Source organism: Peromyscus maniculatus, chromosome 1, assembly GCF_049852395.1.
Source record: "Peromyscus maniculatus bairdii isolate BWxNUB_F1_BW_parent chromosome 1, HU_Pman_BW_mat_3.1, whole genome shotgun sequence".
NCBI lineage: Eukaryota > Metazoa > Chordata > Mammalia > Rodentia > Cricetidae > Peromyscus > Peromyscus maniculatus.
Window position 1 is genome coordinate 111,961,500 of NC_134852.1, and position 17,914 is coordinate 111,979,413.

Consider the following 17,914-nt stretch of genomic DNA (forward strand, 5'->3'; position numbering starts at 1 on the left):
AGAGTATGGATGACTTGTGTCTGTTATTCATTTCCCTGTTGGTAGTTAATTTCTATTATAAATAATGCTATAGTGAATGAATCTCCTATCCTCACAGATATATCTTTGTACACTATGAAACTGTAACTATATCTGTGGGGTAAATTCTCAGAGAAGGAAATTCTGGGTAAAGGTTTAGTACATTCAAAATGGTGATATTAGAAATTGTCTACCATAAGTTCTTTATTAATATATTTCTATTTCTTCAAATGATATTTAAAATTACTCTTTTCTATTAATCGAGTTATACATTATTATTAGCATGCCTGAATGGTCCTTTATTTCATTTGCCAGTCTGATGATGCATGAACCATTAATGCTGTGAAACTACCCCATTGACTAAAAACTAGACTTTTGTAATACTATCTCTGGGGGTGTTTTTTGTAATCTTTGCAGGTAGGTTTTCTGTATTTTCACTATCAGTACTCCTCAAAGTTCCCTACTCAGCTTTCTGGATATTTCCCACACCAATCCTGGTTTTGAATATTTTTGTTGGGGCTGGAGAGATGGCTTAGTGGTTATAAGCACTGGCTGCTCTTCCAGTGATACTGGGTTCAATTCCTGGCTCCCATGTCAGTTCACAGCTGTCTATAATGGAAGTCCCTTGGGATCCAATGCCCTCTTCTGATGTGCAGACAGACATGCAGACAAAACACCCATATAAAATAAATAATTATTGTCTGTAAACTGGCACTGACATTTTTTATTAGAAAATATATTTCAGCCTAGAAAACAAAAACTCAGATATCTTCCACATCTAGATTTCATCTTCTCTTTTTTGGAATGTTAAGTAGCTGCTCCTCTCTGCCCATGATTGCTCCCTTTCACAATTCCATTTTCTACAGTGCAACAAACTGTCTTTACTTTTCATTATGACTGTCTTCATGTCTTTGTAAAATAGGCCTTCCACTACTCAGCTGCTTAAAAATCTTTTGTTTTTATCCTTGCCGGCAGAAGGAATTTAAATTTCTGTTTGCCATATTCAAAGCCATGAAGAGACCTGATTGCAAATTCCCTGTGTCTTATCTGCAGCAGCTTCCCCTTTTGTCTAACCTGGAATGCCTTAGCTTCAGTTTTGCTGCAGTTCTTTTTTTTATATTAACATAATTTTTTATTGATTCTTTGGGAATTTCACATCATGCACCCCGCCCCAAATCTCACTCATCTCCCAGTTCCTTCGTATCCACCCTTCACTCTTTAGTGTCCCCCCCAAGAAAAGTGAAAAAAAAAATAAGATAAAAATAAAAAATACAAATAAGAATATTAATTAAACAACAAAACCGCATTGCTCCATCTTCAATGAGTTGTGTGGGTGTTATCCTTGGCAACTGGGCCCCACTGTCAGTTTGTGGGGAGCAACCTTTGTTTTACCATAACAAAAGGAATTTAAGGCGTGTGCCACCATGACTGGCTCCTATTGCCTTATCATTCATCTTAGTGGCATTGGAAGCTGCTGTGTGTCATGAGGTATACACTTTTGTCCAAACAGCTTTACTTGCAAATGTTCATTGTGTAGTGTGTTGTTGGTCAGGTACACTGTCAATACTGGACCCTTACGGAAACTCCTCTCAGATACCCTGCTGTTGCCTTGAGTCGTGGAGATCCTATGGCTGTGGTTCCATAAGACCAGTCCTTTGCTGTACTCCAGCATGCTACAGATGGGGTAGATGTTGGGGTGAGCCAACTCAAAGCCCTGGATGTGTCTGGGTGGTCGCTGAGTTGGTAGTCCAGGCTGCAAGTTATCTTCTTTCCTCTTGTCAGGAATATTAATGAACGGGCTTCTAAGAGATAACAACCAAACATGACAAAATAAAATATAATAAGATAAAGCAAAAACTTTCATATCAAAGTTGGACACAGCAACCCATCAGGAGTAAGAGTCCCAAGAGCCAGGTACAAGAGTCAGAGACATGCTCATTCTCGCAGTTAGGAGTCCCTTAAAAAACTAAGCTAACAGCTATAATGTATATACAGAGGACCTGGTTGCAGACCCGTGTAGAACCTGTGCTTGCTACTTCAGTCTCTGAGTTTTTTATGTGCGTTGCTTAGTTTTTCCAGAGGACCTTGTTCTCCTGGTGTCCTCCATCCCCTCTGGCTCTTGTAATCTTTCTCCCTCCTCTTCTGTGCAGTTCCCTGAGCTCTGAGGTGAGGGATTTGATGGAACTCTCCCATTTAGATTCTCTCTCTACATAATGTCTGCCCGTGGGTCTCTGCATCTGTTCCCATCTACTGCTGGAGGAAGCCTCTCTGATGTTTGTAATATGGATCTTAAAAGGTCTTATTAAATAAAAATCCTGGAGCCAGATATTGGGGTTAAAACCTGAGAGATCAGAGGAGTGAAAAAGCCACAGCTAACCTCACCTCACCAACTCTGCAGCTTCCAAAGAGACCTACATCTTGTATACCCATTCCAATATGGCTTTCTGTCAACTCATTTCCTCTCCGCCCAGCTACATCCCTTCTTCTTCCAGCCCAGCTCTGTCACTTCCTGACTGTCTGTGTGGACCTCGAGACCCTTATGGTTAACTAGTGTTGGAATTTAAGGCGTGTGCCACCACGACTGGCTCTGTTCGCAGTGTGGCCTTGAACTCACAGAGATCCAGATGGATCCCTGACTCCCAAGTGATAGGATTAAAGGCATGTGCTACGATTGCCTGACTTCTATGTTTAATATAGAAGCCCTAATATAGAGCTTTCCCTCTGATCTTCAGATAAACGTTATTGGAGGATACAGATAAAATATCACCACAGATGTTGACTGGATGAGGTACTGATATATGAGTATAGCAGAATATCATTAGAAATCATTTTATTGATTCTTTTTTAGGTGGGTAGTGTTTGGTTTTACCCCAGGTCTCTGGGCTATCTAGTCTCTGGGTCTCGGTTACCCAAGCAAAGCAGTGTTGAGCATGGGTTCCTTCTCATGGAATGGGCCTTAAGTCAAATCAGACATTGGTTGGCTACTCCTACAAGTTCTGTGCCACCGTCACCCTAGCATATTTTGCAGGCAGGACAGATTGCAGGTCAAATGTTTTGTAGTTGGGTTGGTGTCCGTGTTTCTCTTTTGGTAGCCTGCAGAGTACCTTCCCAAACCAAACAGACTAGAACATAGGGATGAAGGCTCCATGTAGGCACCAGCTTGATGTCTCCATCTTCAGTGAATTGTGTGGGTGTTATCCTTGGCGACGGGGCCCCACTGTCAGTTTGTGGAGAACAACCTTTTGTTTTACCAACATCCTGGATTGTTTGGGGATTTCCATGGAACCCACTTGACCAACAACTCAGGTGAATGTAACCTAGTCCTGCCACTGGAAAGCCTCGCCTGGCTACAAGAGATGTCCAGTTGAGACTCCATATCCCCCATAACTAGGAGTCCTCATTAGGACCACCTTCATAGATTCCAGGAAGTTTCCACTGCACCAGGTTTCTACACAACCTCCCAGGTATGCTCCATATTCCTGCAGTCTCTCCTGGTACTCTCTCCTTCCACCCCATATTCTCCCCTCACCTGCCCCCAGTTAGCCCATGAAATCTATTCTATTTCCCCCTCCCAGGGACATCCCTGAATCCCCTCTAGACCCCTCCTTTACATAACCTCTCTGGGTCTATGGATTGTAGCTTGGTTATCATTTACTTTACTTTAACTTCTAATGTTGCTTTATAAGTGAATACATACCACATTTATCTTTGTGATTTTTTTTTCTAGTTCCATGCATTTACCTGCAAATTTCATGATGTCATTTTTTTTAATAGTAAGCACAGTTTTTAAATGGTAAGCTCAAGCTGAGACTTACTACATTTTGTAAATGTAATTTAATACCCCACCAATAATATAAAGACCACTCACATTCTTTACTCAAGTCTCTCAGTAGCAACATCCTATGTATCTATTGTATAGCTTGATATTTCCACCTTCTTATTAGTAAGTTGGGGCAATAAAAATGTGTGAGGTGTGCTACAAGATTATGTTGCTTGAACTTGAACTTGAGCCAGGTGTGGTGGTGCATCCTTGTAATTCAAACACTCTGAGAGGCTGAGGCCAGAGTACTGTGGCAGGTTCAAGGTTGGATTGAGCTTCATGTTTGCTACTGGATATCTTGTAATTTCAAAACGTTTTTAGTGAAAAGATCTCTCTTTATTATTCATTTCAAATGACACTTATTCATCCATTCATTCATTGTCACATATTCTTCCAATTCTTCTGTTTGCAGTGCAGTTGTTCATAAGCACATACTCCTGTTTCTTTTATGAAGTTTTCACTATGTAAGGAAATTAATTAATTTTTATATAATTAAGCAGTTTTACAGAAATACTTGTTTTGGGGTTTGTGTTTGTGTGATTTTGTTGTTGTTTGTTTGTTTGTTTTGTTTTGAGGCAGATTTTTTTTTATGCAGCCCTGACTTTCCTGGAACTTGCAACTATAGATCAGGTTGGCCCTTAACTTACAAAGATCTGCCTGCTTTTGCCTCTCTGTGCTAGGATTAAAGGAGTGTGCCACCTTGCCAGGGTATAAAATGTTTATTGAAGGAAAAATGCTGGAGCCTTGAATAGCTAGCAGAGGTGGGTTGTTTGGTTGAGCCTCAAGGTTGGTGTGGTGGTGATCATGAGACTGCCTGAAGGAAGTTGTTTCATATGAACTTTGAATTGTGAACAGCAGTGAACTAGGGGAAGGGGCTGTGCAGTAAAGGAAGGACATAGATCATGGACTTCATCCCCTCCATCTCTCCCTTTCTATGCCACAGTTTCTCTGTTCATTTACTGGTCACTTTCATTACAGTTTTGAAATATGTTGAAGTATGAACTTATAACTGTCAAGAATAGCACTGAGATATTTCCCCCCTCGGTGCTGAGGAAAAATGTCAGTTATTTGACTGTATGATAGTTTGCATTTTGAGTCCTGTCAATTGTCAGGTAGTGAGGCCATGGAAGACACCAGTTTTGCTGTATTAAGTCTACCCACGATTTTATACTTATGTAATACATTGAATTTTACAAAGAGGTAAGTAGTATATTTTTTCCTAAATATATGATCATATTTAAACCAATTGAGTTTACTATATGGAGTGATATCTAAGACTCATTGGTTGGAGATCATAGTTTGATCAAGTGTTTGCTTTCTTTGGTTTGTTTTGTCTTTTTGAGGCAGGGTCTTATTATGTGGCTCTGACTGACCAGGAACTTGACATCTAGACCCAGCTGACCTTGAACTAGCTTGGGTTTTTCTTTTTCGACCTTAATAATATCATCAGTTTATATATTTTTTTGTATTGTATAATCCTGCCACTGTAGTAGAAAAATTCTTTTAAATATGAGGGAAATTCAGAAAATAAAATTAAAATTTATCATTCAGTTTCAGTGTTTCTCATTTAAAAAACTAAGTGCCATTCATTCTTATAAGTTATAAAATATAATAGAAGAGCCGGGCGTTGGTGGCGCACGCCTTTAATCCCAGCACTCGGGAGGCAGAGCCAGGCGGATCTCTGTGAGTTCGAGGCCAGCCTGGGCTACCAAGTGAGCTCCAGGAAAAGGCGCAAAGCTACACAGAGAAACCCTGTCTCGAAAAAAAAAAAAATATATATATATATATAATAGAAGAAAATTCTAGAACTGACTAAAACTTTTGGTAAGTTAGAAAAAATTGGTTTGAAAAGGAAGTTGGCTAGAAAAAGTAAAAGATGAATAATTCTTTGACTTCCTCAAGAGGTTCTCAGCACGGTATCAGGCAAGGTGTGGGGTTTGCTTGGAGTACATCACACTGTGATGCTGGCCAGGCATGTTACAGCAGGGACAGATGTAGAACACCACCACTGTTTTCTTTTTTAGACAAAATAGGCATCTCAAGCATATAGTGATTTTGTTTTCAATATAGTTTTCCAACTGAGTAGGTTTACGTAAGACCTACTTATGTAGTTGAAAGAGAATGTGCTTTAGAAGTATATAGCCTTCATCTTTATTTCTGTACTCTCATATTCTTGAGTGACCTACTTACTCTCTTAAGTCTGAGCCTTATTCACCTTCTCTGGTGAATAGGAAACTACCCATAATAAAGTAATACAAATTGATCATAACATTTTAAGTCCACATTACTAATTTATTTTACAGTTCCATTTTGTCTCAAGTTATGTTTGTGTTCTTTTTATTCCATTATTAATAATAAAATTCCCTACTCATGAGCTATATAGAAATAGAGTATTTAGTACGCATGTGCTAAAATATTACATATAAGACAACATAAGATAAATTTATAGTAATGAATAGGATAGTCATTCTGTCACTTCTAGTGACCAAAAACCTAGCCAATTTTTTTCCCTTAGTTTCCCTGCCTAATACTTTTCTGTCCTTCTTTGAATTTAGGAGTATGTATCCTGTTTGGAAATCTTTTCTTGAGGGGACAATGCAGGTAGCCCAGTCTCGGATCAATATATGTGAAAACTATAAAAACTTCATTTCTGAACCTGCAAGGACAGTAAGAAGCTTAAAAGAACAACAACTAAAACGGGTATTGTTTCTATTTTGTCTTTTGTTATGTGTATTTTAATACGTATAATCTGTGAGATTATGTTATAATTGCTTTTAAAACTTAGAGCTATTAAAAAAATGTGTTCACAAATGTTCCTGGATAGTATTTTTACCAGGATTTTTCAACATGTGCCTTCTTGTTTGTTTTGTTTTCTCTGTGTAGCCCTGGCTGTCCTGGAACTTGCTCTGTAGACCAGGCTGGCCTTGAACTCAGAGATTCACCTGCCTCTGCTTCCCAAATGCTGCAATTAAAGGCGTGAGCCACTACTGCTTGGTATCATGTGCTCTTTAACTTAAATACTTTGTTATCTGATAAAGTTGAGTATAATTTAAATTTTATAGATATTGGGAAAGCTCAATAAATCATTTGTGCCATGTGCTACTTACATCAGGGTTGGTGGTGCACACTTTTAATTCCAGCGCTTGGGAGGTAGAGACAAAACAGATTTCTGTGAGTTCAAGGCCAACCTGGTCTACATAGGAAATTCTAGACCAGTCAGAGCTAGAGTAAGACCACTTAAATAGTTCAAGTAAATGTAGCTACATAGTTATACAATATTGGTTTGATGTGTGTTAAAGTACTTACATTCTTAATCCCTTTAAGTCTTGGAAAAGTTTGCATTAATCAATCTTAATATCAAGTTGGGCCATTTTGGGAAACTTAAAAGAAAGAAATCGACACATTTTGCCAAATATACTAGTAACTTTAATTTTTAAAAACCTAGTGAGTAGCCGGGAGTAGTGGTGCACACGTTTAATCGCAGCACTTAGGAGACCCAGGCACATGGATCTTTATGTTTGAGGCTATCCTGGTATACATAATGAGTTGCAGGCCAGCCAAAGCTACAGTGAGATTCTGTCTCACCTCTCACCTCCCCCCTCCAGAAGACTAGTGATTGGTTTAAGAATAGCTGGATGTGGTGATGCATACCTATAGTCCTAGCTATTCAGAAGGCCAAGGAGGAAACAATGTAAATTTGAGGACTGCCAGTTTAAAGCCAACCTAGCAAATACTTTGTCTCCAAAAAAAAAATAAAAGATTAATATGTACACAAGTAAACATTTTCAAAGGACTTGTTTCTTTGATTTAATTTAAAAATAATGGGAAAATGTTAATGTTGAATATCATTTTTTGAAAGGTTTGCTATTAAAGGAAGATGTTTAATACATAACTGCTGCTGGATGTCAGAGCTGTGCTTCGTTGCTCTTAACTTGGTTTGTAAATGTCACCTGTTGAGGCAGTTATATTACTTTAACCTCTCTTATTGATGAGAAACTAAGACTAATGGGATTAAAAGCCCTGTGTCATGTAGCTGACAGCTGGAAATACTGAGATGTAAACCCAGGTTGTCCTCCCACAAAGCCCAAGTTCTTGATGCATTGTGGGAACCCTGGGATGTCAGAGTCTCTCACATTTTCTCACTCTGGCTAGTTTAATTTTTCTTTAGCCTGAAATAAAACTGCATTAAGTCCTAGTAGGAAAAATTAGATGTTTAAATTGTGTCCCTTTTTGACAAATTAAGTTACCATGATATCTGATAAAATTCTTTATTAGAAATTACTAATACTTTAGGAAATAGTAAAGTAATTACTTAAGGAGATAGCATTTCAGGAGTCATACAGTGTTTGGTTTTAATTTTATTTTTATTTCAGAAATTAAAAAAAAAACTCATTCTGTAGGCCAACGATGATTTCAGTAGCCCAGAGTTAATATTAAATATTTATATGTGTACACATAATTTTTTTACTTTTCTAGAACATTCATCTAATATCGTTTGGCTTAGACACATTGGTGTAAGAATGCCTATAGCTTATCTTTGCCAAAGATGATCACTTTCAAAGGACACGTGGTGAACAAAGTATACAACTACTCCAATGATTTCTTTTCTTTTTTCTTTTTGGATTTTTGAGACAGAGTTTCTCCGTTTAACAGTCATGGCTAACCTGGAACTCGCTCTGTAGACCAGACTGGCCTTGAACTCTCAGAGATCCACCTGCCTCTGCCTCCCGAGTGCTGGGATTAAAGGCATGCTGTGCCGCCGCCGCCGCCGCCACCACCACCACCACCGCCACCACACAGCTCTGCCAATGATTTCTAGTTAGAGGAGAATATAGTGTATGAGGTTTTTTTTGTCCGAGGTTTGAGGGGAGGAAAGTGTGTAATTTTGTAGGAGGAGTAGAAGGTAAAACAGAGAATTTATTCTAATGTCCTATCCTGGCAGAAACACTAATTTCCAGTTGCCAGTACATTTGCCAAATCTAATTTGGTTACTGAAAAGTTCCGTCTTTTTTCAGTAACACAATGGTTTGAAAGAATATAACTGCTTTTGATGTTTTTTTCTCTTCTATTATTGGAATAGTCCCAGACCCGAATCTAACCAACAATCTTGGGCAAGGAATATTTGATGAGATTTAACAATTCTTTTTCCTGTGAATGACCTTGTTTTATATTATAGTTGATAATGTATTTATATTTCATCTAGAAAGTTACTGAACATTACGTACGTACTTATTGGCGTACTTGTTAAAACTTTGATATTGATCATAACTGACATCTCCTTTAAATGGCCTTAAGCCCAGAAGAGACTATGTTAGTTTATATATCTAAAATTTCTGGGATTTCAAGTATGGACAGATCCAAGGTCTCAAATGCTTATATTTAGAACTCACATTAAAAAAATCAGTCATCAGCTCTACTTTTACCAATGTCTTCCTTTTGAAAAGTGCTATTTAATAGTAGTGTTATAAGTGTGTATGATGTATGTGATTAAGTGTGGACATGTTTGTGTAGAGGTTGGAGGACAACATTCAGGAGCTTATTCTCTCTTTACAATGTGATCCCAGCCTCTGACTGAGCTAGATAAGCCTGTGCAGCAAGCATTTTTACCTGATGAGCCACCTCTTTGGCTTGATGGCCTCTTACTTTCTTTTTTAGTAATTCTTCTCTCACTAGGTTATAGGTAGGCAACCTTAGATTTTTTTTTCTTTCTTAGAATTTTCAGTGAACCTACCAGAGTTGATTTCCATACTGACTGAATCTTTTTGTTGGTATTTAAATAAATTTTTTGTTTATTTGTTTTGTTTTTTGAGACAGTTTGTTTGTTTTTTTGAGACAGGGTTTCTCTATGTAAGAGCTCTGGCTGTCCTGGATCTCCCTCTGTAGACCAGGCCGGCCTTAAACTCACAGAGATCCACCTGCTTCTGCCTCCCAAATGCTGGGATTAAAGGCATGTTCCACCACTGCTCGGTTTTAAATAAATCTTAATGTAGTTTTTAGTTTTAGAATTTTTGGCTTACTAAAAAAAATAGATCCTATGTTTCTGGTATAATTTTTTTTTTTTTTTTCCGAGACAGGGTTTCTCTGTGTAGGTTTTTTTTTTTTGGTTTTGTTTTGTTTTGTTTGGTGCAGGTATAATTTTTTTTATATTTTTCTTTTATTCTATGTTTTCTTTAAATATTTCTTTTTTCTTTTTTTCCATAATACTACAGGTTAAACACAGGGCCTTATGTGTGCTAGGAAAACTTTACCATTGAGCCATATCCTAACCTTTTTTTTTTTTTTATCCTGTTAAACATACTAATCATAATTCTATGTGAGTCATACTGGTAGCTTTTTATCATTGAACATCTTTTCTTGGTTTCCATCATGTGTGTCCCAGGAATCAAACTCAGTAATTTTGGCCTACTTTATACTGGATACTATGGATAAAAAACTTTGGAGGGTCTGGGATGTCTTTGTCAAAGAGAATGGAGTTTGACAAGCTGGCAGAATTCTAGCCCTTGTCCCATTGTGGTCTGATTTGGGGCTTTTTCAGGCTTGGTTTATTTTACTTACTCCTGTGGACTTAACTTACGTGCTTTCTCTGCTGAGAAAGCTTAAACTGTAACCTTTGTCCTCTCAGAGCATGTGGCTGCTCTGACCCTCCGCTCTGCTGAACGCTTGGCCCTCAGCTACTGTTGACTAGATTCCTTGTTGTTTCATTCCACACACGCTTTTTAGAAGTCAGCTAATGACTCGGGGAAATTATATTTGGTTTCTTTGGACTTGCTTGCTCCTCTGCAGTAGCTTTCTTTCTAGGTCTTTGCTTTATAAGTTCCTGCTCTTTGGGCAAGCTTTCTCTACAGAGTAGAGGACTAATACCAATTTCTGTTTATAGCTTTTTAAAAAATTTGAAATATATACTATATACGTGTGTGCATATATATGCATATATATATATATATATATATATATATATATTCATATGGAAGTTCATTCTCTCCTTCCATCATGTGGGTCCCAGGAATCAAACTCAGGCCATCAGCTTGGCTTACCCACTGAGGTACTTTACCAGCCCTAATTATAGTGTCATGACTATAATTATTGGTGCCATGGATCGAAAGTGGATGGAAAAGCCAGGTGGAAAGTTTATCTGGGTATGCTTCCTTTCTCCCTGGTCTCCCAGTCACATGGTCTGTGTGTGCTGTAGCAACTTACATACTTACCTGAATGTGGGAAGGTAGACTGATCCAAGTTATTCTCTCACTATCAGAACTAATTTTTACTCAAAATACTCTCTCTGCAACTTTCTAAATTTTATTTTTATCTTTTGTGATAAGATCTCACTTTATACCTCTAGTTGACTTGGAACTTACTATTGACCAGGCTAGCCTTGATTTTTCTGGCAATTGTCCCACCTCAGCCTCCAATTGCAGAGATTTCAAGCATGCAACAACATGTCTGGCTTCTCGTTGACATTTTAAAGCTCATGTTCTGGGGGTTAGAGAGTTTGCTCAGTGATTAAGAGCACTTGTTATTCTTTTAGAAGATCTGGGTTTGATTCCCAGCCCCCACATAGTAATTCACAACCATCTGTAACTTTTTGTTGCAGGAGATCTGATGTCCTCTTTGGACCTCCACAGGGCAGTAAGCATGCACAAGGTGCACATACATACAGGCACACATAAAATGAATAATTCTAATTTAAAAACTTAAATCATGTTCTCACTAAAATTTTCTCTATCTTGTCTGGTAGTACTTAGAGATAAATATAGACACATTGTAATTATTAAGTGTCCATGATAACAGAAATTATAGCCAGGCAGTGGTGGCGCATGCCTTTAATCTCACTACTTGGGAGGTAGATGCAGTCAGATCTCTGAGTTTGAGGCCAGCCTGGTCTACAGAGTGAGTTCCAGGACAGCCAGGGCTACACAGAGAAACCCTGTCTCAAAAAAAAAGCAATAAACAAACAAATAAACAAACAAATAAAGTGTGTGTGTGTGTGTGTGTGTGTGTGTGTGACACTTCAGGTGTTTAGTGTTATTGTTGTTGCTGTTGTTTTTGTTGAGATAGTCCAGGCTGAAAAACCCCACAAATGGACAGTCGTATGAATGTAATAAATCAATAAAATTAATGTAATTAATGAATATCATAAATATAATTATTGAATGAATACTTCGAATGTAATTAATGAATACCACAAATGTAATTAATATCATGAATGTAATTAAAAAATTAATTAAAATTCAAAAAATTCTCAATATTTTAATATTTAAACAGATTTATGTTAAAGTCCTTTACATAGTAAACTTTTATTTTAAATTATGTATGTATATGTCAGGATGTGCACATGAGTGCAGCAGGTGCCTGCAGAGGCCTGAAGAGGGTGTTGGGTCCCCTAGAGCTGGAGTTATAGTTGTTGTGGGCTGTGCAGTTTGGGTGCTGGAAATCAAACTAGGGTCCTGTACAAAAGTAGTACATGTTTTTAATTGCTGAGCCATCTCTATATCCTCCATAGTAGATTCCATAGTTATCTTAATGCCTTTTTTTTTTCTTTTTCTTTTTTTTTGGTTTTTCAAGACAGGGTTTCTCTGTGTAGTTTTGGTGCCTCTCCTGAATCTCGATCTATAGACCAGCCTGACCTCGAACTCAGAGAGATCTGCCTGGCTCTACCTCCCAAGTGCTGGGATTAAAGGCGTGTGCCGCTATTGCCCAACCTAACTCCTTTAATTTTAATACTTAAAATAGACTTTATTAAAATTATGAAAAATACATGCTTAATTCTTTTGATTTTTACTGTCAAGATATTTGCAACAGCATGAGTCTTTTCATAGTTGCTTTTCCCAGCCGTACCTTAATGTCAGCGACAGCATTAGGGTTATTTCCAAAGAATGATGGGTAGGCAACTGTGACACTATTTGCTACAGTACTTGAGAGGGAAGTACCAGCTGTTCTCCAGATTTTAATTTGCAAATCAAGGACAATAAATTGCTGATTTTTCTCCCAAGTTGCCAACCTAAAGGCATATTGCACAGTCCTTAGGACGAATTCATTTTCTGTAAACTTAAAAACTAAAATTTTAATAATTGCATTTTTGTATTTTACAGTGTGTGGACCAGTTGACAAAGATCCAAACAGAATTACAAGAAACTGTGAAAGATTTAGCGAAAGGCAAAAAGAAGTACTTTGAGACTGAACAGATGGCTCATGCAGTCAGAGAGAAAGCTGACATTGAAGCAAAGTACGTATTTTAGCATTTCTAAGAAAACAGCTATGCAAATAAATATTATCTTTGCTAGTGCTTTGTTCTCTCTTAATAGATCTAGACTTGCTCTTAGGTCATGCTGGATTCATTTACCTTCATGTATTTTGTGCTGTAGATCACATTTTTTTTTTCTTCTATTGGCAAGTTTTATTTTAATATGGCAAAATAGGGATATTTGGTAATTAAATTGAGTTTTTTAAAAAAAGAAAATAAATAAACATTATATTTACAGACTTCAAAACTTACTAACAGTTTAAAGTTGCTATGCTAGCTGACATAATCAGGGTTTAAGAGCCTGGTGTTGATCATGTTAGCTCTAATTGTTGAAAACCTTTGTGAATCTCACATGTCATTGAAGGATCATGGGTACATCAAGTGAACAAGGGCTAGACCCATGTGAGTGTTTTTCTGGACCACTGCTTTTATTTTTTATTTTTGTTTTTTTTATATGAAATTTAGTATATATACATTTACATCTATGCTTTAGCAGTTGGTTAATTTCACTTTCAGGTATATGCATTATAGTTCCTTATTTTGGCAGTAACAGTGAAAAGAAGGTACTCTAATTAGCTATAAGATATATAAATCACACAAAGTAGAGACTTTTTCCAATGAAAACTTGATAGCATCTATGCTTGGAAGAGGAAACACAAAGACAGGAAGTACATTTGGTTTTTAGTCTAACTCAGGTGGTGGTGGTAATCCTTTTCCCATTGGCTGGGGTCCAGCCTTGCAATCTTGTTCAAGTAGCTAGTCTGAAGAAAATTGGTGCACAGGAAATGAAGGAAGTAGGAAAGGGTCACTGCTCCAAAGAGAAAAAGCTACTGCTCCAGGCCTTTAACTCCTAGGACAGAGCAGTGGGCCTTTGTATAAACAGAGATTTTACTGGGTGGGGACAATTAAAACATTTGCATAAAAATCTTACAAGGTGAAGTGTAGCTGGAAGTTTTCCTGTGTCCCACCCAGTCCACAGTCACTCAGATGCAAGTAAACACACAGAGGCTTATATTAATTTAAACTGCTTGGCCATTAGCTCAGGTTTACTACTGATTAGCTCTTACACTTAAACACAGTCCATTTCTGTTAATTTATATGTCACCACATTTTCCATGGCTTTACCTGTGTGTCTTTACATGCTGCTCCCTGGTCAGCGGGCTGGCATCCCCTGATTTAAGTCTTCCTCCTCCCCGAATTCTCCTTGTCCTCTTATCCCACCTATACTTCTTGCCTGGCCTCTGGCCAATCAGTGTCTTATTAAACCAGTGTACAAAAGCATTGTCCCACATCAGTGAAGAGATAAAAAGGTTTTAATTCCTTGTCCTAAACACAACTTTTAGAGTATCTGTCAGAAAAAAAAAAATCGATATTTCTTGCATTGGTGAGAAAAGGCCACCAATAACAACACTACCTGTGCTACAGAGCTGGATTCTGAAGACTTCATGAGCAAAAGAGCTAAGACTCATGTTCACTGTGTTGGCTTGTACAAAATCTGGAAATCTGAATTCCTTGGCATGAAATCAAACAACCTTGCACTCTTCCTGTACATCCTGGTGCAGGGCTTGGTTATCTAGCATTTTTCTTCCTTCCTTCCTTCCTTCCTTCCTTCCTTCCTTCCTTCCTTCCTTCCTTCCTTCCTTCCTTCCTTCCTTCCTTCCTTCCTTCCTTCCTTCCTTCCTTTCTTCCTTTCTTCCTTTCTTCCTTTCTTCCTTCTTCCTTCCTATACCCCCAAGACAGGGTTTCTCTGTGTAGCTTTGCGCCTTTCCTGGAACTCACTCTGTAGCCCAGGCTGGCCTCGAACTCACAGAGATTTTCCTGCTTCTGCCTCCCGGGTGCTGGAATTAAAGGCGTGCGCCGCCGCCGCCACCCAGCACATTTTTTATATGCAAAAAATTTTGAATGTAATATTTTTATTAATTCTTCTAGAATTTTATAAATGTGTACAATGTATTTTTATTATATTAATTCCCTCTCTTTTTCCTAACTCTTCCCACATTCATGTCAACCTCCTAGCCCCTCACAACTTTATGTCCTTTTAGTTGTTGTTAATAATGCCAGTATACTTATAGGTATATTTACTGGAATGTTGTCAACTACCAGGGGGCCATACTCTAAAAGAAAACTGACTTTCCCACCCCAAAAGCTCATCAGCTTGATTTTTTTTTTTTTTTCGAAACAGGGTTTCTCTGTGTAGCTTTGGGCTGTTCCTGGAGCTCACTTGGTAGCCCAGGCTGGCCTCGAACTCACAGAGATCCGCCTGGCTCTGCCTCCCGAGTGCTGGGATTAAAGGCGTGCGCCACCACCGCCCGGCTTCAGCTTGATTTGGGGGCACTTGAGACTCTTCCTCCTCTACAGTAGAATTGTGACTCATTCTTATGCAGGCAACCACAGCTTCTCTGAGTTCATGAGTGCAGCTGTTCTGTCATGTTCAGAAGACAGTTGTTTCACTCCAGTACTCTGTCTGCAAGAAATTTAAACAACTTTACTTCATAAAAAATTGGTAGGCACCTAAAATTGAATTTAGTTCAAAATAGTGGTACATGAATGCTCATCACAGTTTTTAGTTACAGGGAAACATTTAACATTTTCCTAATTACATTTTTTGGTTTTATTCTATTTTTTTTACTATATAATTATTTTATGTACTTCACTGAGTCCATGTTCTCACTAAAAGGTTTTTTATTTAATTTATTATTATTGTTGTTATTATTATTACTATTTTGTATGTAGATGTAAAAGAGACAGAGCAAGATTACAAATAGTTGTCAGCTATCATGTGGTTGCTGGTAACTGAATCCAGGTTGTTTGCAAGAACAAGTGCTCTTAATTGCTGAGCCATCTCTCTAGTCTTGACCTGAAACTTTTAAATTGGGAAAATCTCCTCAGTCATAGTGGGCTTTATGAACTTACTTTTTAATCTTTCATGGAGTCTAGACCTGAGAATTCTTAGATTTGTAGAGCTTATGTAAATACCTCAGTAACCGTGATGTGAAGGGTGTAAAAGAAACATTGACTGGCTTCCTGAGAGGTCTGGCTGACTTCCTCATAGAGCCTAGGTGACAGCTGAGTACCCAGAGCTGCCTTCATGGCTCAAATGCAACGCAAGACATTTTAGGTCAGTATGCAACATCTCTAGAAATTAAGTTAACTAAAAAGTAATCCAGTTTCTTCATTCATTCACTCGGTGCTCATTGAATTAGTACTTTATTTTGGGTATTGTGAAGATAGAGATCAGTATAATAAAGTAAGCTTTGTGCCCTCAAGTTTGCAGTCTAGAATAAGAGCATTTATTTAAACATAACTTAATGAGTGATTTGTTCATTCACAGTAAACTCAAAGGAAATAAAGTGCCTAAAATCACTCATTTAGTAACTATTTATAGAAATAATATGAAAACACTAACAAAAGCATAGAAGATGAAGAATACTATTTCATAATGATAAGGGAAGCCTTTATAGAAACAGTGATGTTTGCGCAGGATCTTAAAGCTTAGTATGATTTTTCTAAGTAGAGAAGGGAGTATCAGGAAGGGGGCATGAAGATTGAACTGCAATATTGAGAGACGATTTGACAGATTGTGATAGTCATTGTAGGAGAGGTCACAGAAAGGAGAGGGATACAGTTGAAGGAGACAGTGAACTCCATTTTAGAGGTATAGATTCTGAAGAGCCAGTTAGACACAATGGCATGGGTGTATTTGGTAGGTAGTCAAATGTTTACTCCTGCATGGCAATTTAGGACTGATGATCTTCCTTTGAGGGTCATTTGCTCATCAGATGGCAGTTATAAGGATATGATCTTATATATGATTAGATATGAACTTGAGTTTGGAAACCTAAACAACATGAACATTTGAAAGGTAGATGGTAAGGAATAGTGAACAGCATAATTTATTTTATAGTGTACGTTTGTAAAAATCTTGTCTACTTTTTGTAAGACTGTCTTTGAGGATAAGTACTGTCTTTCTTTATATGTATGTGTGTACATGTGTATGCAAATGCATGTGCATGTCTGTGAGAGGACCAGAAGTAGGTTTCAGGTGTCCTCCTCACTTGCTCTCTACCTTACTTTTTCAGACAGAGCCTCTCATTGAACCTGGAGCTCACTGATTTCAGCTAAAATGGCTAATTAGCAAACCCTAGGGATCCTTCTATCTCTGCTTCCCCAGGATTGGTATTTGAACTCTAAGTCCTCATACTTGTATGCCAAGCATTTAACCAACTATGCCATCTCCCCAGCCCCAGATAATGCCTTCAAAAATTATATTTATGTATTTAATTGTCTTGTGTGTGGGTACACATGTGTGTGCACATGTGTTTGGACTCAGGCATGCCATAGTGTGCATGTGGAGGTCAGAGTACAACTCAAAAGAATGTGTTCTCTCCTTTCACTATATGGGTCCTGGAGGTGAAATATCAGACTTGGCAGGAAGCATTTTTACCCACTGAGCCATCTGAACAGCACCTTGCCATGTACTGTCTTATTTTGTCACTAATATTATTTTAATACTACTTAAGGAATATGTGCAGATTAGCAAATGAAGCAGAAGTCAGAAACTTAAAACGTTGCATTGGAAGATCTAGGTACAGCCTGTTTGTATAATGTTCACAGAAAAAGGAGAACTGAAAATACTTTAAATACAGTCTTTCTTACTCTAACCAGGCAAGTTTCTTAGCTTAAATCCTTTGACCTTTGTTTTCTGAATCAAATTAATAGAAATCTAATTAGTAAAAATAAACCCCATGAAATATAAATATGACAAAGTTGGAAATAACCAGAGTCAAGAATATCTTAAGTTTTGTTTGTTTTAATGCTGTTGATTGATCCTAGGG

At 37.8% G+C, this 17,914-nt stretch overlaps 1 protein-coding gene across 3 annotated transcripts in view; it reads left to right on the forward strand.

The window, feature by feature from the left end:
* The window catches only part of Fchsd2 (FCH and double SH3 domains 2), a 246,047-nt gene that overhangs the window by 117,731 nt on the left and 110,402 nt on the right, over nucleotides 1-17,914 (forward strand). For all 3 annotated transcript variants that reach the window (XM_076548355.1, XM_006982124.4, XM_016000690.3), the window contains 2 exons: nucleotides 6,394-6,538; nucleotides 12,928-13,061. In XM_076548355.1, coding sequence (XP_076404470.1) covers nucleotides 6,394-6,538; nucleotides 12,928-13,061 — 279 coding nt within the window. The remainder of the gene's footprint in view (nucleotides 1-6,393; nucleotides 6,539-12,927; nucleotides 13,062-17,914) is intronic.